At 38.6% G+C, this 27,243-nt stretch overlaps 1 protein-coding gene across 1 annotated transcript in view; it reads left to right on the forward strand.

Annotated features, from left to right (window-relative positions):
• The window catches only part of ADAMTSL1 (ADAMTS like 1), a 200,224-nt gene that overhangs the window by 62,692 nt on the left and 110,289 nt on the right, over positions 1-27,243 (forward strand). Inside the window, exon 3 of the mRNA XM_004373511.1 lies at positions 8,597-8,642. Within this exon, the coding sequence (XP_004373568.1) occupies positions 8,597-8,642 (46 nt within the window). The remainder of the gene's footprint in view (positions 1-8,596; positions 8,643-27,243) is intronic.

Below are 27,243 nucleotides of genomic sequence, written 5' to 3' on the forward strand. Positions count from 1 at the left end.
GCAATGGGGGGCATTCCAAATCATCATACTGAGTAAATAGAAACTCATTAAATATTCGTTTAAAATAATATCTATTAATATTAATAAAGCACTATGGATTCATACTAGAAATATTTCCTAGTATATAGTATATAGGAGTCCCTGGGTAGTGCAAATGGGTAAGCATTCAACTACTAACCAAGATGTTGGTGATTCTAATCCACCTAAAAACACCTAGAAAAAAGGCTTGACGGTCTACTTCCAAAAAGGTCACAGCCATTGAAAACTTCATGCTCAGTTCTACTCTGAAACACATAGGGTCGACATGAGTTGGAATTGATTTGATGGCAGTGAGTTTGGTTGTTTTCTGTTTGTTTTTTTGTATATATACTATATAGTATATAGTGAAGATACAGTATCAGCATGGTCATCTATAGATACTTTTTGAAGAAGGGGCAGTGCTGGACCAACTGCTCTTGTTGGGACCTTAGCACCAAGCTCCCTCCAAATAAAGTTTCCATGTGAACCAGGTCCATTTTTATCCTCTAAAAAGACATTGAAAATGAGACAAATAATAAAAAAAAAAAATTTTTAAACCAACCCCATTGCTGTTGAGTCCATTCCAATGCATCACGACTCTATGGGACAGGGTAAACAGCCCCATAGTGTTTCCAAAGCTGTAATCTTTACAGAATCAGACCACCACATCTTTCTTCTGCAGAGTTACTGGTGGATTTAAAATGCAGCCTTTCTGTTAGCAGCTGAGTGCTTAACCACTGTGCCACCAAACAAAAATACTTGTCGATTCCCACTCATAGCGACCCTATAGGACAGAGTAGAACTGCCCCATAGAGTTTCCAAGGAGCACCTGGTGGATTCAAACTGCCAACGTTTTGGTTAGCAACCGTAGCTCTTAACCATTACAGCACTGCAGCACCAGGGCTGCTTAATTAAATAATAACTATTTTAACCTTGAAGTGAAGTATAGAGCATTAAGGAATGGCTCTTTTAAGCATGGAGGAAACAGAGCCAAAGGAAAGATTAGACCATGAGACTTATGACACCCAATGGGATGGACTGTTGTCTAACTCCTTTTTCTCCCCCATGTAAGGCAAGACCACTTCTAACCATCTGTTATGCACAGACCCCAATTCTAGTCTCTAGGTTTTCAGCATCCAATTCGAACCATAGATGAGGACAGAGAGCACCTGAGGATACCTTTACACACAGGGTTCGGAGGTTCGTATAGTGTCCTTTATACCAGCTAGGTTGACTGGTATCAAGTGCTATGTCCTGAAAGAATCTCTTACACTAATTTATCTATGGAAAATGAAAAGAAACCCACAGCACATTTGCACTTTCTTCTCTTAGGTATTCCCTGAATTTGTTATTCATCTTGAGGTCTTTGTAAAAAGCCCAAGAAACATTGCTGCTGCTGTTGTTAGCTGTAGTTGAGTTGGCCCCAAACTCATAGTGACCTCATGCATGTGGAAATGAAACACCATCTGGTCCTGCACCATCTCCATGATTGGTTGCAGGTCAGACCATTGCAATCTATAGGGATTTCATTGACTGATTATCAGAAGTAGATCACCAGGCAGGCCTTTCTTCCTAGTTCATCTTAGACTAGTAGCTCCACTTAAACCTGTTCAGCATCATAGCAACATTCAAGCCTCCACTGACTGTGGTAGCTGAGCACGAGAGCATTGGTGGTTCTGTTTCCCAGAAATGTAGAAGTGTTTGAACTGGCTTCTTGGGGGCAACCTCCTGCTACTTAGCTCCAGTGAGTACTGGAGTGCTCATCTGAATTGAAGGAGGAAAATAGTTGCTCAAATACTATACAGAATCCTTCCTAAGCTGTAAATCTGCTCATCTTGTTAAATCCTTGATCATTTTAGTACCCACAGTCTGAACAGGCCAGGGTCCTTCTGGCTTTAATTGCTGAGGAGATGTTATGTCTGTTCTCTTATGAAGTGCTCATAATTTCCTTTTGAATGACCAAAAGGAGAAGGAGATATATAAGCAGATGGATGGTCCTGTTTTAAAATTATTTGCCCACAAGTCCATATTTGAAAGGCAGGAAGTCATCGGAGAATGCCAGTAAACTGTTCTTATTTATGAGGCATTGGTGGTTCAGTGGAGGCATTGGGGGTTTAGTGGTAGAATTCTAGCCTTTCATGCAGGAGACCTGAGTTTGATTTCCGGCCAGTATACCTCATATGTAGCTACCACTCGTCTATCAGTGAAGGCTTGCGTGTTGGCTATTATGCTGAACAGTTTTCATTGCGTCGTTCAGACTAAGACACCCTAGGAAGAAAGGCCTGACACTTTACTTCAGAAAATCACCCAATGAAAACCCTGTGGCTCACGACAGTCCCATCTACAACTAATCATGGTGGGGATGGCACAAGACCAGGCACCCTTTCACTGTTCCATTGTGTATGAGGTTGCGTACAACAGCAACAACAGTTCTTTCTTAGTAACATTCGTTGCTTTTTGGAAATCAGAAGTAAAGCTGGGCCTTGGTGAGCCAAATACAAGTGCAGTTGTCCTTAAGAACTCTGGAATTTTAAATGCACACTTCCCAGATTTTCTTGAAACTGTTCACTGATACCAGCTGTCTTCGTCATCTAGTGCTGCTGTAATAGAAATACCACACATGGATGACTTTAACAAACAGAAATTTATTCTCTCACAGTCTAGTAGTCTAGAAGTCCAAATATGGGGCATCAGCTCCAGGGGAAGGCTTTCTCTGTCAACTCTGGAGGAAGGTCCTAGTCATCAATCTTCTCCTGGACTAGGAGCTTCTCCGTGCAGGAACCCCAAGTGCGAAGGATGCACTCTGCGCCAGGTGGTGCTGCTTTCTTGGTGGTATGAGGTTCTCCTGTCTCTCTGTTCGCCTCTCTCTTTTATATCTCAAAAGAGATTGGCTCAAGACACAATCTAACCTTGTAAACTTGTAGATCTCATCAACATATAACTGCTGATAATCCATCTCATTACTATCATAGTGATAGGAGTTACAACACATAGGAAAATCATATCACATGACAAAATGGTGGACAGTCACACAAGACTGGGAATCATGGCCCAGCCAAAACGACACACATATTTTTGGAGGACACAATTCAATCCATCACACCAGGGATAAGTCTATCTGATTATATGACCAGAAGGGTCTGCTTGCTTAAAGAAGAGATAAGAAGAATTTTAAAGTAAATTTGATATATTTTACCCAGTTTTGTTTATTCCTTATGAGAGACAAATCAAATCAGCTTCCCTCTTTTAAAGACTTAAAATCTATGAGTGAGGGGAACCGGGAGAAGTCAACAAATTGCTAAAGCCTGGAAAGAGAGCCTTTAATTTTCCATGGTAATTCATCTCTCCTAGGGCTGTTAAATTATAATAATTGAAACTAAGATAACATTAGGATTTTAAGAATTGGAAGAGTTTGGATGGTTTATTCAGTGTTAATGAGAGACAAATAAAACGTGCCTCAAGACTATACTAATCTCATTATAGGTGAATTAAAGGCTGAATAATTCACAAATAGTAGGTTGTGATTGAGTTAATTTCCATTTTGGAGAGAAGGAATTAAGTCAAAATTAATAAGTGACTAGCTAGGAGTAAAGTGCTGAAATAAACAAACTAGGACCTCTCTGAACAAACTTGGTTTGGAGTATATTCTAGTATTTTTTGTTTCATACTTCAGCCAGCTTCTGGATCTATAGTTGGTACTATATATATATACATATAGTATACGTATATACACACACATATACACACACATATGTATATATATGTATATGTATTTATACATATACATGTATAATTTTTTTAAACTGCTTAATTTTTAGGTGAGGCTTTTGTGCCCAGATAAATTCTTTGGATGAAGAAATTCACACTTGGAAAGAATAAAATCCTTCCTGTGGAGTAGTCACTTTGTTACTTAATTTGTTTTCAAATGTAATACATTTTCACTTTTGTGAATAGAAGCTTCTCTGCAGTGAAGTTCTTGCACACTGCATTTTACTAATCAGCGTGGTTCTCTTTGAGATATTCCAAATGCACGCTGCACGGCTAGCTCTCTTTTACTTACCACAAGTGGGCTTACCAGAATTGAGAAGCAGCTTATAAATTGTATGCAATTAACCCCCAGGATAACTCTCCACTCAGCTTCCCAGATTCTTAGTCTAGTGTTAGTATGTTACGTATCTTGAGCAATCTGTTCCTTTTCTTACTGTTTCATATGCTTTGGAGATAGCCAAACCTGGGTTCTAATCCCTGGTTCTCTCTTTTCTGAGTATATGGCCTTACCAGAAAACCAAATCTGTTGCTATTGAGTCAGTTCCAACTCATAGCGACCCGGTAGGACAGAGTAGAACTGCCCCATAAGGTTCCCAAGGAGCACCCGGTTGATTCAAACTGCCAACCTTTTGCTTAGCAGCCGAACTCTTAACCACGGTGCCACCAGTCCCCCTAATCTTTCTCCGCCTCAGTTTTCTCATCTATTAAATGAGAATAATAAAATCTTGCAGAATTGTTAGAAGATTAGTGATAATGTACGTAGAACACCTAACACTGGGAAGATACCTATATAACAGGCACTTAATATATGGTAGAGGCTAGTATTAGTGTTATAATCCACTATTTGATAATGTCTTTCAGTGAGCAGCACTTTGCTAAACTCAAGCACTGCAGTTGTTAGGTGCCGTTGAATCGGTTCCAACTCATTGCCACCCTATGTACAAACACCACCCGGTCATGCAACATCCTCACAATTGTTGTTATGCTGTTGCCCATTGTTGCAGCCACTGTGTCAGTCCATCTTGCTGAGGGTCTTCCTCTACTTTACCTCTACTTTACCAAGCATGATGTCCTTCTCCAGGTACAGGTCCCTCCTGAAAACATGTCTGAAGTATGTGAGACAGAGTCTCACCACCCTTGGCTTCTAAGGCTCATTCTGGCTGTACATCGCCCAAGACAGATGGTTTGTTCTTCTGGCAGCCCGTGGTATATTCAGTATTCTTTGCCCACACCGTAATTCAAAGACATCAGTTCTTCTTCGGTCTTCTTTATTCATTATCCAGCTTTCATGTGCGTATAAGGTGATTGAAAACACCATGGCTTGGGTCAGGTAAACCTTAGTCTTTAAAGTGACATGTTTGCTCTTTAACACTTCAAAGAGATCTTTTGCTGCAGATTTGCCCAATACAGTGCATCGTATGATTTCTTGACTGCTGCCTTATGCACTGGCATTCCTATATGCATTTGACAGATGAAGAAAAGAAGACTTTGAGAGGGCACATGGTTTATGCAAGTAGAAGACCAAAGACCTAGCTCTTCAAACTCCTAATTCAAATTGTTTCCGTTATTCCTTTCATTCAAAGTTAGGGAAAGAAAACAAAAAGAAGGGGGAAAACAGTATTAAGATCATAATAATTAACACCAGGGTTCACTTTTTTAAAGTAGGAATGCATCTTCTAACTCTTCTTTTTAAACCCTTCAGTGGATCCTCTTTGTCTATTGCACAGTTCAAAATTGGAGGATATTCTTTCTCATCTCCTGCAATTCCCCACATTAACCTTATACTCAAACAAAAAAGAACTGCTTAAAAATTAGCAAACACCTTATATCTACTCATACCTCTATGCTTTTACTTATGGTTTCTTCTACACATACCCTTAACACCTTTTTAATATCTATTATATTTTACATCTATTAGTCACATAATAAATTCATCAAATACCTATATATTGCTTGCTATGTGGTAGGCACTGTTTGAAGTGCTTTACAAATATTGAATCATTTAATATTCATAATATTCCCAGAAGACAGACAATATTATCCTGTTTGACAGATGACGAAACTGAAATCTAGAAACTGAGGTAGAAAGCCAGGATTCTAAAAAGAGGAGTTTGGTTTCAAAATGGGTATTCTTAACCAATACATTATGTTACATATGCAGTAAGAATTTCACAACTGAAAACACATCATATGCAGCCAACACTGATGCCTGAATGGCATGCTACCAAAGGCCTCCCAGTTGTAGAATTCATCCTGTGAATTTACTATCAACTGGAGCCTAACTCTCATATTTTCAAACTCAGAAACCTGATATTTTTCAACAATCACACCATGAACAAATCCTTCTCTTGGGGGTGGACTCATACGACTCAGCCCTTGAGATTAGGGTTTAAAACTAGAATGCCAGTTTATTAATTCACAGTGAGGAATGGAACACATCACATGGGCCAGAGTACACATGTCAGTGGGACCAGCATACTCTCTGCCCCTCAACAGCAATGAAAAGCCGGATTACTCTTAGCAAGTCACTTGGTCAACATGGCATCATTTCTCAGATGAACTGAACGGTCATTGACATCAGCTGGATTAGTATGATGCATCAGTATTGTGATAGCCGCGGCCTTGCCAATGGGACCTGGAGGACTTAAAATCCATTGCTTGGGATGTTGATGGGCTGGGCACTGACAACAATGTATCACTGTCATGCTCCTTTTTCTGTGTTTCTAATGCCTGGCCAACCCTTCCTTTTCTTTGATACATTCTAGTGTTAATGCTTATTCATATATTGAATCTGATTAGAGTCAAGTCTTCAGGCCTGGGAGCCTTTGTATAACTATTTTCAGATGACATTTTCTTACTGATAACATTCTGTAGACCTAACAAAAATGCTATCTAGCATTTATTTTACTGAATTATAGTTATATGAGTGATTTTCTTAATAGATTCCAAGTTCTTTGGCAAAGACCAAGTTGTATTCATTCTTCATATTCCCTGAAGTAAGTGCACTACCTGGCACACTGTAGGAGCCCTATAGATATTTAATAAACAAACAAGTGAATTAGGATACCATAAAGGATAGTGGTTATGAGTGTAAGCTCTGAAGCCAGATGGCTGGTTTCAAATCTAGGACCTACTACTTATTAACTGTGAGTCTGGAAAGTTATTTAACTTTCCCAAACTTCAGTTTCCTCATCTCTAAAATAGGGATAATGACAGTACCCTATCTCCCAGGTTCTTGAAAATATTAAATGAATTAATAGATGTAACAAACTTAGAAATGTACCTGGCATTCTACAACTATTAGATATTAGTATAATAATTATCTCAGAATTCCATAATATATGTGTACTTATTTTTTTAAGCGTGATGTTCTGAAAAGAGTGCAGTACTATTGTTCAAGTTTTACGTGTCATCATTGAATGTTTTATCAGAAATTGATTGTTTTTTTCTCATAAGAGTTCAGTAAAATGGAAACCCCTGTATATTGCTGGTGGGAGTATGTAATGGTGCAAACTTTATGGAATGCAGTTTGGATATATTTATCAAGAGCCTTACAAAATTCATTCGCTTTAGTCTAGTAATTCCCCTTCTAGAAATTTATCCTAAAAACGCAGTCAGAAACTTGGACAAAACATGCTCACAGAGATAGTTTAATCACACTATCATTTATCAAACCCCAAATTGGAAATTACTTAAGTGACAAGTAATGGAGGCATGATGATACAAATTATATCATTTGATGGAATATTACGTAGCTTTCAAAATGGTGTCTTTAAAATTATTAAATATTGTTCTGTAAGCCTTCATCTAAAGTGAGAGTAGCAACACAATTGGAAGAGCGTAGTCAATGTCACTGAACTGTGCACGTAGAAATTTTTGAAATGGTGTACCTTTGGCTATGGATATTTTCACCAAAAAAAAAAAAAAGGTCAAGAAGGGAGAGGGTTGACATGTTGTGGGGTTGTTAACCAATGTCATAAAACAATATGTGTACTACTGTTTCATGAGAAATTATTTGTTCTGTAAGCCTTCGCCTGAAGTACAATAAAAAAAAAAAGAAAAAAAAAACCCCAAAAAATTATTAAATAGTGTGAGAAAGTACTTCCAAAAATTGTAAGTGAAAAAAAAGCTGGCTATAAAATTGTATGAGTGATATGATTTCTTTCATACAGAAAGGAAATAAATAGATCAATATAATAGTGAATATCTTTAGGTAAGACAGCCATAGGGCTTTTTTTTTTAATTTTCTTTTTCTCTTTGGTAAGCCATCTTTTCCAAAACCTCTACAATGAGGAGAAATAGAAAATAGTTTTTTGAAAGAATTATGATACTTCATGTTTTTAGATGTGTGGTTTTGAAAGACATGTTGAATTCTTAAGCGCAATTTTATCATACTCAGGATCTCAGTTTTTTCAGTGAAATATCTGTCTACTTTTATACCAGAAATAATTAAGAAGACTGGCTTCATTTAATATAAATTTTTTTCAGAAAAGCTGCATTAATAGTCATTTGGTAAAATAAGCACTAAAGTAAAAACATTTCCTTTAAAAACTTTTGAGGTAAGATGCATGCTTAGCTTCAACCCTCATGGAGAAATCAATTTACATATATAACTTGGTTAGTTTTGCTCAGTTTAGTATTTGATAGTAACCTCTCTAAGGACCTTCTCAAGAGAGAAGAGAGGCTCTTACACTAGTATTAAGAGAAAGTTATTTTTGTAAGAAAAATTTCAAATGTTGAGCCTTTTATAGGTAGTAATGAGTTTTTTTGTTTTGTTTTGTTTTGTTTTGTTTCTCCTTTTGTGATTTAGGAGCTGTGAAGGAAGAAATATCCGATATAGAACATGCAGTAATGTGGTAAGTATGAGGTTCTGTGATTGGGCTAATGTATTTTTTTTTTTCAGTACTGAGAATTGCTAAGCAGTTTTATGTATCCCGTGTAGGAAATCAACAAATCAATATTTTACTTAAGAGCTGTTTACCTCACATTATTCTAATTCTGCAGCACTGAAAACTGGTGTTTTTAATGTCCCAAAATATAAAAGTTTAATCAGATGACCATATTGAAATGAACTAGACTGTTTCAAAATGAGGATCCTACATTTCCTCTCTGTTTTCTGCTTTTTCACATATAGGTCTTATCAGAAAGAGTAAGGGGAATGAGAAAAGGGAAATCATTTGGGGTATCATGAAATAAATATTAGTTAATCAAACTCACATTTGACAAGTTTATTCATTCATTTAACAAATATTATTCATTGCCGACTATGTGTGAGGCACTGTAATAATACAAGGATAAATAACATGTGGTCACTGTCTTAAAACGTCCATAGTGTGGTAAGGGGTGTAGAAAGAGAAGATAGATATGCACACAACCACATTCTAGTGCAGAATATGACAAATGCTATGAGAAAGAGATAAAGTGCTTTGTGGATTTGCCACAGAGAATAATCTGAAGAGATTTAAAGGAAAAGGTGATTTCAGATGGCTTAGGGAACTAGGATGGCTATGACTAGCCTAACTGGGTGTGAGGTGGGGACATTCAGTCCAGGCAGAGGTGACAAAATAGGCCACTATGGAGGCAGGACTTTTAAGGTGTGTTCTGAACACTAATTTGTGTAGGATTGCGCATAGCAATGCGGAAGAGGTTACACCATGAAGAGATTTAAATGTCAGGCTTCCACATGTATATTAGTCCAGTGAATAATGGAAAGTCTCTAGAGGTTTGGAAGCAGGGGTATGAGACTGGAGAGTTTCACTTTAGGAAAGTGAATTCTGTAGTGATATGAGGGATACACTGGAACATGAAGTGATGGGAAGTTACTGAAAGAGGTTAGGCAAGAAGTAATGAAGACTTAAACCAAAGAAAATAAATACAAGTGGTCAAATTCAAGGTTCACTCTGCAAGATTAACAAGCCCTTGAAAGTAGAGTGATGGGTAGAAGTGGAAATAGAGGGAACAAACAAACATATGGATATGCAGAGCGTTTTTACTGGCTGATCCCTCTGTTAGAGAAGCTCTTTCAATATTTATATAATTGGCTTTTTCACCATCACGATCTCTGCTCAGATGTCACCTCCTCAAAGAGGCTTTCTTGACCATCTTATCCAACATGGTTGTCCCACTGCCCCAACCCCATCCCTCACATTAGTCACTCATGTTTTACTTTCCTCACAGCAATTACCTCTATCAAAGTTTATCTTACCTGATTACTTTTTTTGTTATCTGTATCCCCACAGTGGTTAAGAGCTACGGCTGCTAACCAAAAGGTTGGCAGTTCAAATCCACCAGCTGTTCCTTATAAACCCTATGGGGCAGTTCTACTCTGTCCTGTAGGGTCGCTATGAGTCGCAATCTACTTGATGGCAACAAGTTTGGCTTGGTTTATTCCCACTCTAGAACGTAAACTCCATAAGGGAAGGAGCCTCATTCATCTTGTTCAACGCTTTATCCCCAGTGCCTAGAACTATGACTAGTGCATATTAAGCACACGTTAAATATTTGGTGAATTTGGAATGAGAGCTCAGGCTTTTGGAAGAATGATGGATGCCATTATTAGGAGTAAGAAAGTTGAGAGGAGGCTTGGAGAGTAAAATAATGGATTTTATTTAGGGATACAATTGAGTTTGACATAGAGCTGGATTTGTAGGTGATATTTTCAACTGGGGAGAGCTTTTTGAAGAAAAAAAGAAAGTTGAGGCTACTTATGATGAACAGGCTCAAGCTGCTCTGTAGAGAAGTTTTCTAAGTCACCAGCTAAAAGTGAAGGAGGTGAGCTCGACTTGGGAAAGTAAGCATGAAGACAGTCTGGAATAGCCATCAGGGAAATTGGGTGGAAATCAGAAAAGAGAAACTAAAGAATTGTTGGGCAGCAAAAAAGGACTCTGCTGTGGTTATCATTTACCATTTACAGAGAATATGGTCAACAGGGTTTTAAGACTTAGTCCAACATTAATGAGGTGTACAAAAATAGGAATGGAGAAAATGAACATTGGAGGTTAATCAAGGCCAGAATACAGATGAGATAAGACAGTCGAAGAGAAATAAAAGTATATATATTTTAAATGGCTGACCAGGGAGACTACAAGGAACTAGAAGATACAATCATTGGGAATAAAAGTAATCGTTCAGTGGAAAATTATGCCTACCTCATCATTCTTTTCCCATCTAGGACACTACCCGTACCTGTTGCCGTTGAGTCAATTCCGACTCAAAGCAACCCTATAGGACAGTGCAGAGCTGCCCCACAGGGTTTCCAAAGCTGTAAATCTTTACGGAAGCAGACTGCCACATCTTTCTCCCACGGAGCGGCTGGTGGGTTGAAACCTCTGACCTTTCAGTTAGCAGCAGAGTGCTTAACCACTAACTGCCAAATAACTTGACTTATATCACTGGCCCCCTCCAATAACTTGACTTATATCACTGGCCCCCTCCAATAACTTGACTTATATCACTGGCCCCCTCCAACAGACACACACACTCAACTGCTGGCTGATTAAAAGGATCAAATAGTTATGGCTTTTAAATATTTTTTAAAGGGTATTGATAAGAGTCTGTTTTAGAAATGAAATGAAAAGTTTTTGATGAGAATACAGTTTAGCTCATTGGTTTTCTTTACTAACCTATTTATTGTAGTGATAGTGTATACGTAGGTTGGAAAAAAATGCTGTGATACTATTAAAGAATCTCCTTAATTCCCGTTATGTTTCTTTCCAGCTTTTAGAATGGTGGAAAGAGTTCAAACTGTCCTAAGTAGATGAATGCCTATGGCACCGTGGGCAGATGTCTGCCTACCCTTTTCTTAAAGCTCTTCAGAGCCATCCCACAACCTCCTTGCTATTGTTGTGAGCATTTTCACGGACAGACGCAGGCTAAGACTCTGACCTAATGTTACTTAAAACCCATAGCATTACACGAGCCAAATCTTTACAGTTCGTGGAATCAAACTGACACTAAGTTTTCTGTGAGAACCTAGAGTCTTCAAATCATTTGAAGCTTTTTTTTTTCTCCTGGCTTTTGGCCGTGACAGAAGCAACGCTGCCAGAACGCAAACAAAAAATCTCGTAAAACAGAGTCTTTTCATAATCACATTGCAGTTTTTCACATTAAGATGTTGAGGACAATTTGGTCAAATCGTCCCCTTTTAGGTACTTGTTTTGGAAAATCTTAGGGTCCTTTGTTAACTAAGCCTGTAGGGTTACTCCTTAATCCCTGGATAGCTTCCTGGGCCTTCCTAACCACTCTGCCTCCAAAGATTCAATCTCTTTTCCTATTTCTTTTTTTTGTAGAGCGGCTATATACAGCATTTCTTTGAGTTCTTGTTCCCCAAGATTAACTGAGAAAAAAGTCTATCCAGTTTCCCATTTTTCTGGTTGCCTGAAAAATCAGCTCACAAACTTTTAAGGATTCATTACTAATTACTCTACACACGGAGTATATCAGTATAAGAAAGTTATAAACGTTTCCACAATGTTTACATAGTTCTCATAGTCATGGTACCTTCTTGTACTATTTCTAGCTGGTCCAAGAAGATTATTTTCATTCCTAAGGACATAGTTCATCTAACCTTTTCCAGTTTATAGTTCCTGGCTGTTTTCTAGGGAATTGGGAAGTGGGGCCTCTCTCTTTCTCTCTAGAATGAAGGGAAAACTAAGGAAACTAATGAGAGAAATAATAAGTGTGAACTAGTCAGTCAATCAAGTGGACCATTAGGGTCCCAGAGATTTCACTGCAAAACTGAAGGAATCCCTGGGGCCCTTCAGCAAGTTCTCCTTAGATCAAACCAAACTGAATCCATTGCTGTCAACTCAGTTTCAACTCATAGCAACCCTATGGGACACAGTAGAACTGCCCCCATAGGGTTTTCAAGGCTGTAAATCTTTACAGAAGCAGACTACCATATCTTTCTCCCAAGGAGCTGGTGGATTCAAACCACCAACCTTTCAGTTAGCAGCCAAACTCTTCACCACTGCACCACCAAAGTGACCCTCTCCATAGGTCACATCCTCATTTATTCAGATTAAACTCCAAATCTGAAGTCCTATGTCTTAATGAGACGTTTTAAATTGACCTCCAAAATGTTGAGAGTAATGTTGTATTACTTACAAACTGTTTCTTCTTCATTTTCCTTAAGAGTCACATAAGTTGATGTTAAGAAGGCAGTGACCATAATTAGCAATGTAATAGGCCACGGTGCATACCGTAGCTGGGGGTGCTCTTAACTCCTTTATTGAGATTTATTGTGTGTGTGCCACTGCAACAGTCTCCTATTCTAATAAAATTTTATTAAAAAAAAAAAGTTTACGAGAAAAATTGGTAAACCACATTTCTGTATCTCTTCCTAAACTATTATGGAGGGCAGTCAGGAAGTGGGGTGGGGTGTGGAGGCAGATATTCTTATCTTCTGAGGAATGGTTGAAGAAACTAAAAATATTTTTAGCACAGAGAAGACAAAACATAATTTATTCCGAAACTATTTATTGCGCACAAGAACTGTTCTGGGTGCTGGGAAACATTGGTGAATAAGACCAAGACCCAACTCTCATGAAGCTTTCATTCTAATAGAGGAAAACAGATTACAAACAAGCATACAAAAGAATTATTTATAAGAGAAAATAGCAGGCAGTGAGCAGTGCTATGCGGAGAATTAAGTGATTGGTGGCCACTTCAGATTGGATGGTCAAGGAAGTCTACCTTGAGGAGTGACATCTGAGTAACAGGAAGGACCCGGCTATGTGACTATCAAACCTGTTGCTGTTAAATCGATTTCGACTCACAGCAATCCAGATAGAAGAAACAGCTAGTGCAAAGACTCTGAAGTGTGGAATAATTTGGTATGTTCAAAGAAAAAATAAAGCCCATTATAGCTAAAGTATAGTAAGCAAAGGGAAAAGTGTTAGAAGATAAAAAATAAAACTGAAGGTAGGCAGGAGCTAGATCATGCAAGACATTGTAAAGCATTCAGATTATGTTTTAAGTGCAAAGAGAAGTCTCTGGAGAATTTTAAACTAGGGAGAATAGAATTGGACTTATGATTTTAAAAGATAGGTTTGGCTGTATGATCTCTCTGGGGAATGTATGAAAAAGCAGGAAGCGGAAGCAGAAATGCAAGTTAGGAGGCTATTGAGTAGTCCAGGTAAGTGCTAACAGTTGCTTGGACTAGAGGGACACTGTTGGGAAGACGTGAAACATGTCTTAGAGAGTATCTTTTTCTAAGTCACTTTCCTTCATCCTACGTTTGATACAGTTCACTTTTATGTTCTCCAGTCTCATTGCTGTGGAATGTGTTGTGTGCAGCATTTCAGCAGGAGACAAAGGCAGCAGCTAGTTATGGCCATAGAGAACAGAATGATCCTGGGCAATTTCATAACTTCTTTAGGCCTCAGCTTCTGCCCCCAAACAGTGAGAAAGTTCAACTGAATGACCTCAAAGGTCCCTTCCAACTCTAAAATCCTGTCATTATTCAAAAGCATTATGTCTGTGCAATTCTGGATTTGGAGCTGAAGGCAGATCACTGAAAGTGTCAATGTTGGTTTAGTTACTGGCAATACTCTAGTGAAGAGATTTACAGCCAACAGTAAAGTAGGGTCACAGTGAAGACAGCCAGTGTGAACAGGAGAGGCGAAATACTCATCCGTGTTAAAGACCTTGATCATCCATCCTGAACAGTAATTCTCATCACTGAGGTTGTTAAAGTTCATGGCGTTCACAGCATTGTTCGCATGGTTATTGATGGTGGATATAAGGTAAACTCCCATTTGCCTCATATGGCCACTTTTCCCATAAGGCCTTTGTATAGAATAAAGTCAGGGAACATTTACTCCTTTACATCAGGGGTCAAATGGTAACACCTGGAAAGGATAAACGCTCCACTACAGGCCTCCCTTGATCAGAATTTGCAAGAAGCTTCTGGAACAATATTCAGATCAGTGAAATACCCCTGGAGTCTAGACAGATGCTGTAGTAAATAATAACAACTGCAGAAGACAGTCAGCAAGCCTGCAGGCTACATGCTGGGCCATTCTCCAGCCAACAGGTGCTTCTGGGATGGAAAGGGGCTTAACTTCCTCATAATCAAGTCCTTGTTCTCGTAGCTAAAAATAAGACATACTGCTACTTGCCAGGGTCATTTGTACACCTGTTCATTTATTCATGCTCTTGCTTAATTGTTCTTTCATTTAATCAATATTTATTGAACACCCAACTCTTAGTCTGCACCAGGAATGTTAGAAGCTGCTACTCTCACTAAAAAGACAAGGTGTATCTGTCCTCAGGGAAATCAGATTCTAGTAGGAAAGGCAAATATGCAAACACTTAATTAAATACAGTGTGAAAAACTCTAAGTGTGGCGGTAACACGAAGTGCTCAGTGGTCCTGGAAGGACCGTATCTGATTCTTTGACCACTGTACAGCCAGTGCCTAACACGAAGTGTCTAACTCCGGGCTTCTGAGACTGTGTTAGGAACACAGCAAACTCACAGGGGTGCTTTCGGATATTTTATATTTTCAAAAGAAACATAGCAACACTTGACATCTCTTAGATGCCATGCAAACTACTAGGTCATACTATATTTCTTTCTGTGATGTCTTATCTTTGCAAAGTTGGGTTTGCTTTGATAAAAAGCAAGTGGGAAAATCAATGTGGAACAGGAAATAGGAATGTATTGGCCAGTCTGATTTCAGGCTTTGAGAAATTGTTCAGTGCCCAACACACACACACACACACACACACACACACACGCACACCATTAGTAAGTATGTGTGGTTATTTATGAATGAAATAAAATATTATCTTCCTTTCAATTTATGTGTATGAATGTCTACCAAGTTATTAGGACACAAATACTTATTAAGTTGGTTTGGACCTAACTGCGTAATAAATGGAACTGTTCCTTTTGGCCTGGGGATGCCGTGAAAATAAATTACTGAGATATTAAAGGCACTGGAAACAGAAAAATTTGGAAATTTCTGGTGTAACACATACCAAATTCTTCCACACTTCAGAGTTTTTCACCAGCTGTTGTTTCTATCTGGATTGCTCTTCTCCTGATGGTCATATAGCTGATTCCTTCTCGTCCCTCAAGGGTCACTCCTCAAGGTAGACTTCTCTGACCATCCAATCTGAAGTGGCCACCAATCACTTAATTCTCTGCATAGCACTGATCACCACCTCATGCGTATTTCCTTCATAATCTCTCACTATTGGAAATTGTCTTTTTTTTTAAATTTACTTATTTATCATCTTCCTTCTCCCACTAGAATATATGCTTCATGAGAACAGGGTCTTTCTCTTTCTCTGTCACCATTATATCCCAGTGCCTAGAAAAAGTGCCTGGTACATAGTAAGTAGGTCACAGTAGAAATAGTTGAATCAATTCAATTCTCATGTTTCAAAACACTGTCCCTCATTATAGCTTGGAAAAGTCACACTCATCTTTCATGGCTTGCTCAAATGTCACCTTACTTAGGATGTTCATTCATTCATTCATCATATCTGATTTTCGGAAGTAGATGGCCAGGCCTTTCTTCCTAGCCCATCTTAGTCTGGAAGCTCTGCTGAAACCTGTTCAGCATCATAGTAACACAAAGCCTCCACTGACAGATGGGTCATGACTGCAAAGGAGGTCCATTGATAGGATGTGTCTTTTCCAGGTAACTTCATTAATGTTTCATTTATACACTGATATAACAAAATTAGGACTATGACTCTCCTATCCTTTAGATTCCATGTACATTTTGCATTTGGGCCATCTCTGACAGGCCATCAAGGTATAGATGGGAGGAGTGGGGAGACTGATTTAAAGGACACACTTTATTTTTCAATAAAAACACTGAGGATTGAAAGCAACATTGTAGAGTTGAAAGAACATGGGCTTTCCTGTGTCCTGGGGCTGCCACTTACCAATCATATGCTCTTGAACAAATCTAGTAACCTCTCTCATGCTCAGTTTTCTTACCTGTAAAAACACACTTCTTATATTGGTTCCCTGGGTGATGCAGTTAAGCACTCGACTACTAACCGAAGATTGGCGGTTGGAACCTACCCCGAGGTACCTCAGAAGACAGGCCAGGCAATCTTTTTCTGAAAGGTCACACCCTTGAAAACCCTGTGGAGCAGTTCTACTCTGCACAGGTGGTGTCACCATGAGTCAGAATCCACTGGATGGCAACTAACGGCAACAAACATATGTACAAGCAACAATGTTTATTAATACAATGTTTCTGGTAGTAAAAAATTAGAAACAAATAGAGGGTGGGTAGTTAAATAAATTGTGATATATTCATATCATGGAACATTCTACAATCCTTATAAAGAATGATGTGGATCTATACAAACAAACGTTTAAAGCTCTTCCAAGGCGTATTGTTAAGTGTAGAAAAAGAAAATTGTGGAATACTGTCTATAATATGAGCTCAATCAGTTAAAAAAGGTTTTTCCTTTATGTTCCTGGTTATATATAAGATCTTGAAGGACATACATCAAACCGATCACATTGATTATGTAATACAGAGCAGAGAGGGATTGAATGATTTTAGAGGGAACTTTCATTTTTTATTTTTATTTTATACATGTATTTTTGTAATATTTTAAATTTTGACAGTGAACATGTATTCCTATATTACTGGCATAATTAAAATAAATGTAAAAGAGAAAATGATGTTGGGAGAAAGACTTTAATAGTAATTGAATATATATTTATTTTTGAAACTTTGAAAAAATACTTCACAGGGTTTTTCTGAGGATTACATGAAAAAATATCTAAAAAGCACTCTGCATGCTGCCTGACTCAGTAATGTTGGCTCTGCCTTCCCTCACCATTTTTCTCCTTCAGCTTCATCCTTTCTTCTGACAAAGCACTCTTTCCAAGAGAATAAAGTATTTTTTATCTAAAGTTTGTTTTATTTTATTGTTGTACATTAAGTGAAAGTTTACAATTCAAGTTAGTCTCTCATACAAAAATTTATGCATACCTTGTTATGTGACCCTAATTGCTCTCCCTATACTGTGACATCATACTCCTCCTTTCCACCTCTGATTTCCCGTGTCCATTCAACCAGCTGCTGACCCTCTCTGCCTTCTCATCTCACCTCCGGACAGAAGATGCCCAGAATAAAGTATTTTTAAAAAGTGTAAATTAGATAACTTAGAAATCCCGAAGGTCTACCCCATGGCTTCATGGGGAACTTCACCTGATTGTTTTGCCAAATACCAAGTTCTAGGTATCGCGAAACAAGAACATTAGACCTCAGCTCTGGCAGAATGGCAGGCTTAAAGTGTCCCTTCCTTTGGATAAACTATAGAGAAACAGACTATACCATGCCCACTTCTTAGGCTGGACAGTTAGATCTCTGGCAGCTATAAAGCTTGGCTGTGCTCTGGCCAGACATATGCTTGTTTGGAATTTCTATATATCCTCAGAATCATATGCCAGGAGAACAATCAGTAGCCCCCACAAGGAGTCTAACTTATCACAAAGCTAGGACAAATGTAGAATGGTACCTGAGCTAGTTGTAGGACTTTGTGGTATGTGTCTGTCTCCTTTTTAGCATTGAGAAGCATTATTGTTGCTGAAACAAAAGGATGTTCTTTAGGGAACACATTTCCAAAACATCATAATTTTCCGGATTTGAGCCACAGTACTTTTTGTTTATGCTGAAATTAGATAACAAAGGAAACTAATTTTTAGGAAGAGAGAAGTGATGAACAACTTTTCTTGTCGCTCTGAGGATAGCGTCCCCGTCCAACCTATGAGTGCACCAATGCTAATCAAGCTTTGACCATCTTGCAAATAAATTAACCTCTAAATGGAAGTACACAGCATGCCATGTGGTCAGCTGGAGGTTGATTTTGGTTCAAAACAGATAATTTCTTTTTCAATAGTTAAACACTGAGCGTTTAGAATAATGGTTGAAAATACTTGCAGCAATTACTCTGGGAGAAAAAAAAAAAACCTTCATATTTTATGACTGTTTTATCACTTGTGGCATAAAGAAATAAACATTTTTTTAATGATTCACAGATTCCTTCATTTGGTGGATCTGGTGGATATAGATCTCTCTGCAGAGCTGGCTGACAGGCAGCTGGCCAAGTTTATTGGGTCTCCCTCCCCTCCTCCTCCACCCACCCCCCCGCCCCCCGGTGAGTTAGGCCGTTCTGCTTTTCTTCTCCCCTAGGCCTTCTCTCCTGACTGCTGCACACATTTCTTTTCTTCTTTAATGCTCTCTCTGACATCTCTTTATCGGACTCCTCCTAAGTCTCTACTTTTCCTTTCTCCTGAATGCGTTCTCAACTTTTACTCTCTGGGGAGTCGTATGGTATGAACACAACTCAGAAGAAGGGACACAGGCTGTGGAGCTCTGCTACTTACTCACTTCGTGGTTTGGGGCAAGCTGTTTAACTTCTCATAGCCTCAATTTCCTTAATCAGAAAGTGGAAATGATAGTAATATTCATTTCACAGGATTCCTTTACAGGAGTCAATAAGATAATACAGATACATGGAGGCACTCAAAAAATTTTCATTCTTTCTTCCACTTTACCTTGGCAAAGTAACAGTCTTAAAGAAAATAGGGCCCAGTGAAATAGCAGCCCACAGTACCCCATCAGCATTAAACATTTTCTTTGCAAAGAGCTAAAGCCCCTGGCAAAGGACAATTTCATTCTTGTCCATAACTCAAAGTAATATGAAGAGCTCCAAATTGTTGGGTAAGATATGAAAGGCAGTATATTGATCTGACTGACTTCTACTCAGTGGAATCCTTCTGATATACTTAAAGGGCCACAGGGGATATCCCCCCCCCCACCCCAAAGTTGACCATAGTTTCCTTCTAAGCCAGCAACATACCAGGGAGACTATCAAAGGGAGTGTTGGGAGTAGTTGTAAATGGCTTCTGAATGATATGAGCTGACTTTCTTGAACTGAGTCCTAAGAGTCACATATTCCAGTTCACATGCTTGATGCTGACTGACAAGGAATCCAAGTGCCTCATGTAGCAGCTGTGTTGGTGTCTTGTGCTTCCCTAAGACTCTTAGTATGAACAGCAATGCCCACTTGGTCAACCCAGACTTTGTTTCCTTCAGCATTGTCATGACCAGTTGCCAGATTGAAACTCTCTTGAGGAGAAAGTTCAGCTAGACCCCTAATGGTGTACCTCTTGTTATTAATGGTACAGTATTCACTTGAAGAAGGAGTCCTGTTGGCACAGTGGTTAAGCACTCAGCTTCTAACCGAAAGATTGGCAGTTCGAACCCAGAAAGATGTGGCAGTCTGCTTCTGTAAAGATTAAAGCCTTAGAAACCCTATGGGGCAGTTCTATTCTGTCCTATAGGGTGTCTAGAAGGTGGAATCAACTCGATGGCAATAGGTTTTACAGGTTTACTGGCTTGAGGAGTTCCTGGGTGGCGCAAATGGTTAAGCACTCGACTACTAATCAGAAGGTTAGTGGTTCAGACCTACCTAGGAGCACCTCAGAAGACAGGTCTGTTGATCTGCTTCCAAAAGGTCACAGCCTTGAAAACCCCATGGAACAGTTTTATTATGCAAACATGGGGTCACCATGAGTCACAATCGACTCGATGACTAACAGCAACTAGCTTGAGGGATTTTCGAAGGAAAGAAAAACCTTTCATCAGTTCAACTGATAAAGAGGATTAAAGGATGGGTCCATCATTTTCTACAGTGCTGGGACTTATTAGATTGAAAAAACTCTAACAAGAGCCCATCTCCCAGCTAATCTTATGACCTTGGGCAAACAGCCTTAACCTCTCTGTGCCACAATCCTCCTTATTGAAAATGACAGAAAAACACCCATCCTACACCTTAAGGGGACCTTGGCAAAGTCACAGCTTCATATAATATTACAGTTAGAAAGGAACTAGCATAGTTTGGGAATCTGTCATGTGCCAGTCATGATGCTAGTGACTTTTCACTAAGCCATTTAATTCTCACAACCACCTTGAAATGTGGTATCTTTATAGATACAGAAACCGGAACATTGAAAGAGACAAAATACTTTACCTAGGTCACACAGTTAAGGAGTGTTTTGGGTAGGTTTGTATAATGCCAAAGTCTGTGCCCACTTCACCACAACACAAGAGGGCGTACAGATGATCTAGACAAACTCTGCCACTTAACAAATGATAAAACAGGTACATAAAATGTAAGGCTCAAGCATTTTTACAGCGTATGCTTGTTTGTAAGAAAAGAGATATGCAAACAAGTTTACTGTAGCAATTATAATCCTGCAAGGCTAGAAGCATATGCACTGTTGAGAATCTTAGGTGCACAAATCAAATGCAGCAGAAATGCTAAATCCAAGAATCCTGGCGGAAAATACCCCCAAATTCCCTCCCCTTTGAGCTTCTCTGCTTGTCAGGAGGCTATAAATTTATTGAGTCAATACTCCTCAGAATCCACTTTCCAAAATCCTAGTTTCTGAATTTCATAAGATGTATGCTGGCCTCTGGTGAACCAGATAGAAGCTTGAAGCAGAGATTTGCAAGTGACTTAAAGACATTACTACTGCAGTTCATTCCTTGGCAGAATGCCCTGTGGAATGAAACCAAACAAGCTGCCAGGCATAAGTTGCTAACATACAAATACTTGTCTGTGCGCAGCCTTTTTCCATGAGCCTAGAAATGATAAGCAGCATCAAATCTTCTGATTAACACCAAGATGTGTTGAAACTCAAGCAACATAAACTTTTAAGTTTATCCCTTCCAGAGGTCACGCCCAGATCTTTGTGCCGAGTATTTTGAGATAGGGCCATTATTTAATTAGCTGACTTTTGTACTATATGATACTTTGTACGGTACTTGTGCTTGCAGGAATCTTGTCCTTCCTATGTTATTTCTTTGCATTTTAAACATTCTCTTTCATTTTCAGAGGAAATTGTGAAATTTAAAGAGGTTATCTTGGAGGTTTGGCTATATTTTTCTTTATAATCTTGCTATAAGCAGTAGCGACGCATGGCTCTTGGAGAGTATTTAGTTTGGGTTTCAAATTCATTTTAGAGTTCTGAGTGTAATATGGTCATCACAGAAGGAAGGGTGAAAAGGCGTTATTTAGATTTCTTTTCCTTTGAGTCTTCACTGAGCAAATATGCTTCAGAACTCATGAAACAGTCCTATAATGTACCAACCTCCTTTTCCCAAGGAGGTATTCATTATAAAAGCTCAAGTTTTTATTTTTATTTTTTTTAGATTCAATTCTACCCGTTTATTTAGTACTTTTTAAAAAATTTTATTGTACTCTAAGTGAAAGTTTACAATTCAAGTTAGTCTGTCATACAAAAATTTATACATACATTATTATATAACCCTAATTGCTCTCCCTATACTGTGACAGCACCCTTCTCCTTTCTACCCCTGATTTCCCGTGTCCATTCAACCAGCTCCTGACCCTCTCTGCCTTCTCATCTCACCTCCAGACAGGAGCTGCCCATTTAGTCTCATGTATCTGCTTGAAAGCTCAAGTTTTTAAATGATATACCACTACAGTTCAAAATGTGTAATTTATAATTTTTTTTTAATTTTTCATTTTCTTTATAAACATTCTTAGGAATTATTAACTTTGAATTGTTCTAGATATTGGCAGTAATTTAGGCAAACCTCTCAATCCTTACAGGGAAGTAGTTTGAAAATAGCTGTCAAACTACTTGTTTTGATCCATCTTGACATCATTACAAGGTGATGAAGGCCAAGCAGCCAGGTGTCTAGGCACACCACCCCTGATTCAGCCAGAGCAGCTCTGCTTTTACTGCTCTATTTATTGGCATCCTTCCCATGTCAAATTGCTTTGGAGAAGAATAGTTAATCACCCAAAAGATGGTTGAAAACCTCTGCTTTATAATCTTCCTCCCAAGTGATCTTCTTGCTTCTGCCTGGTTATTTCCAGGGGAGAAAGTTCTCAATCATTTGTACTTTTTTGTACAATTCTAATAGCTAGGAAAGTGTTTCTCGTAGTGAGCTGATGTTACTTTCCTATTCCTGTTCAATTCAACAGATAATTATGGACTATTAACTACGTGCAAGGCATTGTGCTAGGGAGCAAACGAAAATCAAACAATTTATTTTCTCCGATGTTTTGAAATTTAATGGAGGAAGACGAGAAAGACAAAGATACATACATATATTTATAATGCAGTGCAGAATAAAATAACTTGTAAAAGTATATGGAAAGAGTTTAGAGAAGTTATCAATCTGTCATCCCCCCCCCCGCCTTTGCAATGTCAGATATATAAAATGATAAAATAATGACATAGCCAGGTTCAAAAGTAAGATAAAGATCTCCTTGGACCAAAAATGGAACATAAATGCAAGGTGGTGAGCAGAGCTGATACCATAGGCTTTTTGGCTCCAAGACTGGAAGTAAGCAAAGATTAGCAGCAGCTCTACTCCTGTCAGCTAGCCAGGGCTAAAGTTATTTCACTGTAGAAGGGAGACCTAAGCCGCATAGAGTACTTGATGTCAGGAGCTTGGATGGAGCTCTCTGTTGTGGAGAGAAGCTGAAGAATTAAAAAGAAAAAAATAAATGGCCTGTTGCCTAGGGCAAGTTTTCTGAAGCCGTGGGTCTAAAGAAGCTGGTAGACATAGATACAACATCATGAACTGAAACTCTACCAAACTGCACTTTAGCTCTGTGACTGGACTTCCAATTTCCTCATTATGGATTAAAACCCAAATTCCATTATTGTATCTGACTCTAGAATGGGGGCTGTGGGAACCATGTGGGGATAATCACAGAACCATTACAACAGGGAAGGACAGAGAGAAAAAAAGAAATACAAAATCTTTCCGCTAAAAACTGAGTTTGCAAATAACAATTCTAAAACACATTAAAGAAATAGTGTCAAGAAAGACAGCCAACAAAATCAGAATTCACTCCAGAATGAAATTGTATAAAACAGTTTGATAAAGACTTTGAAATTAGTATGCTTAATGGAAACATTGAAAAATAACAATTATTCAAAACAATGAATTAGGAAACAAAACTAGGCAAAAATGAAGTAATAAATAGATGGAGAAGGAAAATAAACTATTATAAATTTTACAATAAAAGTATGTAGTAATTGAAATAAAAATCTTAATAGGTAGGATAATTCCAGACTGAACACAAAGAGAGAATTAGAGAATTTAAAGATAGCAGCGAGAAAGTTACCCAGAACCCAGCACAAAATGCCAGCTATACATGGTATGAAAGAGCCCTTAAAATACAGATAGAATAAAAGGTTCCAACATATATCTAATGCAGTTGTTGTTGTTAGTTGCCATGGGGTCAGTTCTGACTCATGATGACCCAGTATGTGCAGAGTAGAACTGTGCTCCGTAGGGTTTTCAAGGCTGTGACCTTTTGGAAGCAGATCGCTAGGCCTTACTTCTGAGGCACATCTGAGTGGGCTTGAACCTCCAGCTTTTCCGTTAGTAGTCCAGTACTTAGCTATTTGCACCACCCAGGAACGCCTATATTTCTAATAGGAGTTCCCAAACAAGAGAAGAGAGGGAATGTCATTGAGACTATTCCAGAAAGGAAGAAAAAGCAAGAGTCCTCGGACTAGAACCACAGTGAAAGTGCTGAAGAGGAAAAATCAAAAGCTGCTCTCAGACAAATCATAGTTCCACATTAGACATGTCATAGTTCAACATTAGAGAAAATATTAAAAGCTGTCAAAGAAAAAAAAAAAGATTGCCCAAAAACAATTTAAATCAGACTAATAACAGAAATTTCTCAGTCAATATAGAGTCCAGAAGATAGTGACTTTTTATTTTCAAAGTACTGATGGAAAATAGCTGCCAGTGTAGAATTTTGTCACCTAAACTATCAATCAAGAATAGAGGCAAAATGCAACTCTTCAGACAGGGATTGAACTGGACTGTGGGATATAAAGTGATACTCCTGAGAAGTGTGCCTCAGCTCAAGTAGATACAAGAGACTAAACGGGCAGCTTCTGTCTGGAGGTGAGATGGGAAGGCAGAGAGGGTTAGGAGCTGGTTGAATGGACATGGGGAATCAGGGGTGGAAAGGAGGAGTGTGCTGTCACAGTATGGAGAGAACAATTAGGGTCACATAACAATGTATGTATAAATTTTTGTATGGGAAAAAAAAAAACACTCAAAAAAAGAAATGTATCCACACACTAGAACTCGTTTGGCCATTTTGATAAGATGGACCCACTGACATACATATAAATTTAAGGCATAGTCCACATTTAGTAGACAGAATGGAGAGTTTTTTTTTAGCTCAAAATGACAGACTAGTAGGAATGTTATTGTGTTTTATAAATTATAAAGGTATATAAACTTACCTTAAACAAGAAAAAAAAAGAATAGAGGCAAAATAAAAACATTCTCACATACAAAGATAACAGAGTTTGCTACCCACAGATTTTCACTAAAATCATTATCATAGGATATACTTCAGGAAGAAAAAAGTGAACCTTAGGGAAGGTATAGCATATTAAAAAAAAAAATAATGAGCCCAAAAGGAATGTGTAGGCATGTGTATGTATGTGTTACATTGCTGCTGTGCTTTAATGATTCTGGTGCTCTTTTCCTAATGAGCATATGAGAGTATTGAAATTCCCCAATCCCTTGAAGTTAGGTATGGTCACATGAGTTGCCTTGACCACTGAAATGGGAGTTGAAGTGATGTCTATTACTTTTGGAGAAGCCAATTAAGAACCAGTGTGATAGTTTCCGGGGAGCCCTGGTGGCACAGTGGTTAAGCACTCGGCTGCTAACAGAAAGCAGTTTGAACCCACCAGCCACTCCACAGGAGAAAGATGTGGCAGTCTGCTTCCGTAAAGATTTAGAGCCTTGGAAACCGTATGGGGCAGTTCTACTTTGTCCTGTAGGGTTGCTATGAGTCGGAATTAACTCAACAGCAATGGGTTTTGGATGATATTTTCCATATTCTCTCTTCCCCTGCTCTAGCGACCAAGGAGACTATGTGTTCTAAAACCTTGCTTCTTAATGGGTGGTTTGGGGACCAGTAGTATGGACCTCATTTGAGCTCTTGTGAGAAATGTAGAATCTCAGGTTCCATCCAGGACATGCAGAATCAGAATCTTCATAGTCACAAGATCCCCAGGTGACTTGTATATATAGATTAAAAGTCGAGAAGCACTATTCTACCATGTGATACAGCCTCTTCCAGCCTGGGCCCCTAACTCACCATATAGATAACAGCTGCTCTGGAGCCATCACAAGAATAAGTATTTTCTGTGTTAAACCAAGGGATTTTGGAGGTTGTTTGCATTTTCAGGATCACTTGGGCTATCCTGGCAGCTATGGTCAGTGTGGTAGGAGAATGGTCCCCCAAAGACATCCCTGGCCTAATCCCTGGAACCTGTGAATGTATTACATTAACATGGCAGAAGAGACTTTGCAGATATAATTTAGGTTAGAGACCTTAGATTAGGAAGAGTAGCCTTGATTATCCAGGTGGGTCTAATCTAATCACACGCGCCCTTAAAACCAGAGAACTTTCTTCAGCTGGAGGCAGAAGAGGTGAGGCAAAAAGAATAGTCAGAGACATTCCAAGCATAAGAAGGATTTAACCTACCATCACTGGCTCTGAGGTGGAGGAGTGACATGCAAGGACCAGAGAGAGGCCTCTAGGAGCTGTCAGCCAGCAAGGAAACGGGACCTCCATCCTATAACTCCAAACAACTGAATTTGGCCAAAAACCTGAGTGAGCTTGGCAGTGGATTCATCTCTGCAACCTCCAGAAAGGAATTTAGCCCTTCCAGCATCTTGATTTTGACTTTGTGAAACTCTAAGCAGAGGATATGGTTGAGCCACACTGCACTTGGGCCTCTGACCTACAGAACTGTGAGATAATAAATGTATGTTGTTTTAAGCCACTAAGGTGGTGGTAATTTGTTACATCAACTGTAGAAAGCTAACAGTCAGTAAACTAACATTTGACCGTAGCTTTATTTTCATTTAATATCTGTATTAACAACATGGCAGTGTTGAGTATGCGCCAAGATTCTTGTATTGGGGAGGAGAATAGAAACATAAAATAAGTTTAGATTTTTGGAAAATCTGAGTTGAAATGTAAATTTAAAAATGTAAAGTATCCACTAAAAGAACAAGCCAGGAATCTACAGTTATGATCCGTGTAGGCAGGGATCACTCATTTATGCTGCTTAGATTGTCATTCCTGACTCTGAAGTTTACTGAAAATTAGTGTTTTTAATTATTTCTGGGAAATTCTCCGCCAGAAGCATTTTGAATATTGATCTGTTTTCTCTCTCTCCCATATTCTGTTTTAGCTCTGTCTTGAAGTTTAACTTAGGTGTTAAATATTAGAATGTTTTTTGGTATAAGCCATATCTCTTACTCTGTTGCTCATATTTTCTATACCTTTGTCTCTGTGCTGCATTTTATGTAATTTCCTAAAGTCTTCCATTTAACAGTCTTCCTCCTCATCTTGTCTAATATACTTTTTATCCC

This window comes from Trichechus manatus, unplaced genomic scaffold, assembly GCF_000243295.1.
Source record: "Trichechus manatus latirostris isolate Lorelei unplaced genomic scaffold, TriManLat1.0 scaffold00025, whole genome shotgun sequence".
NCBI lineage: Eukaryota > Metazoa > Chordata > Mammalia > Sirenia > Trichechidae > Trichechus > Trichechus manatus.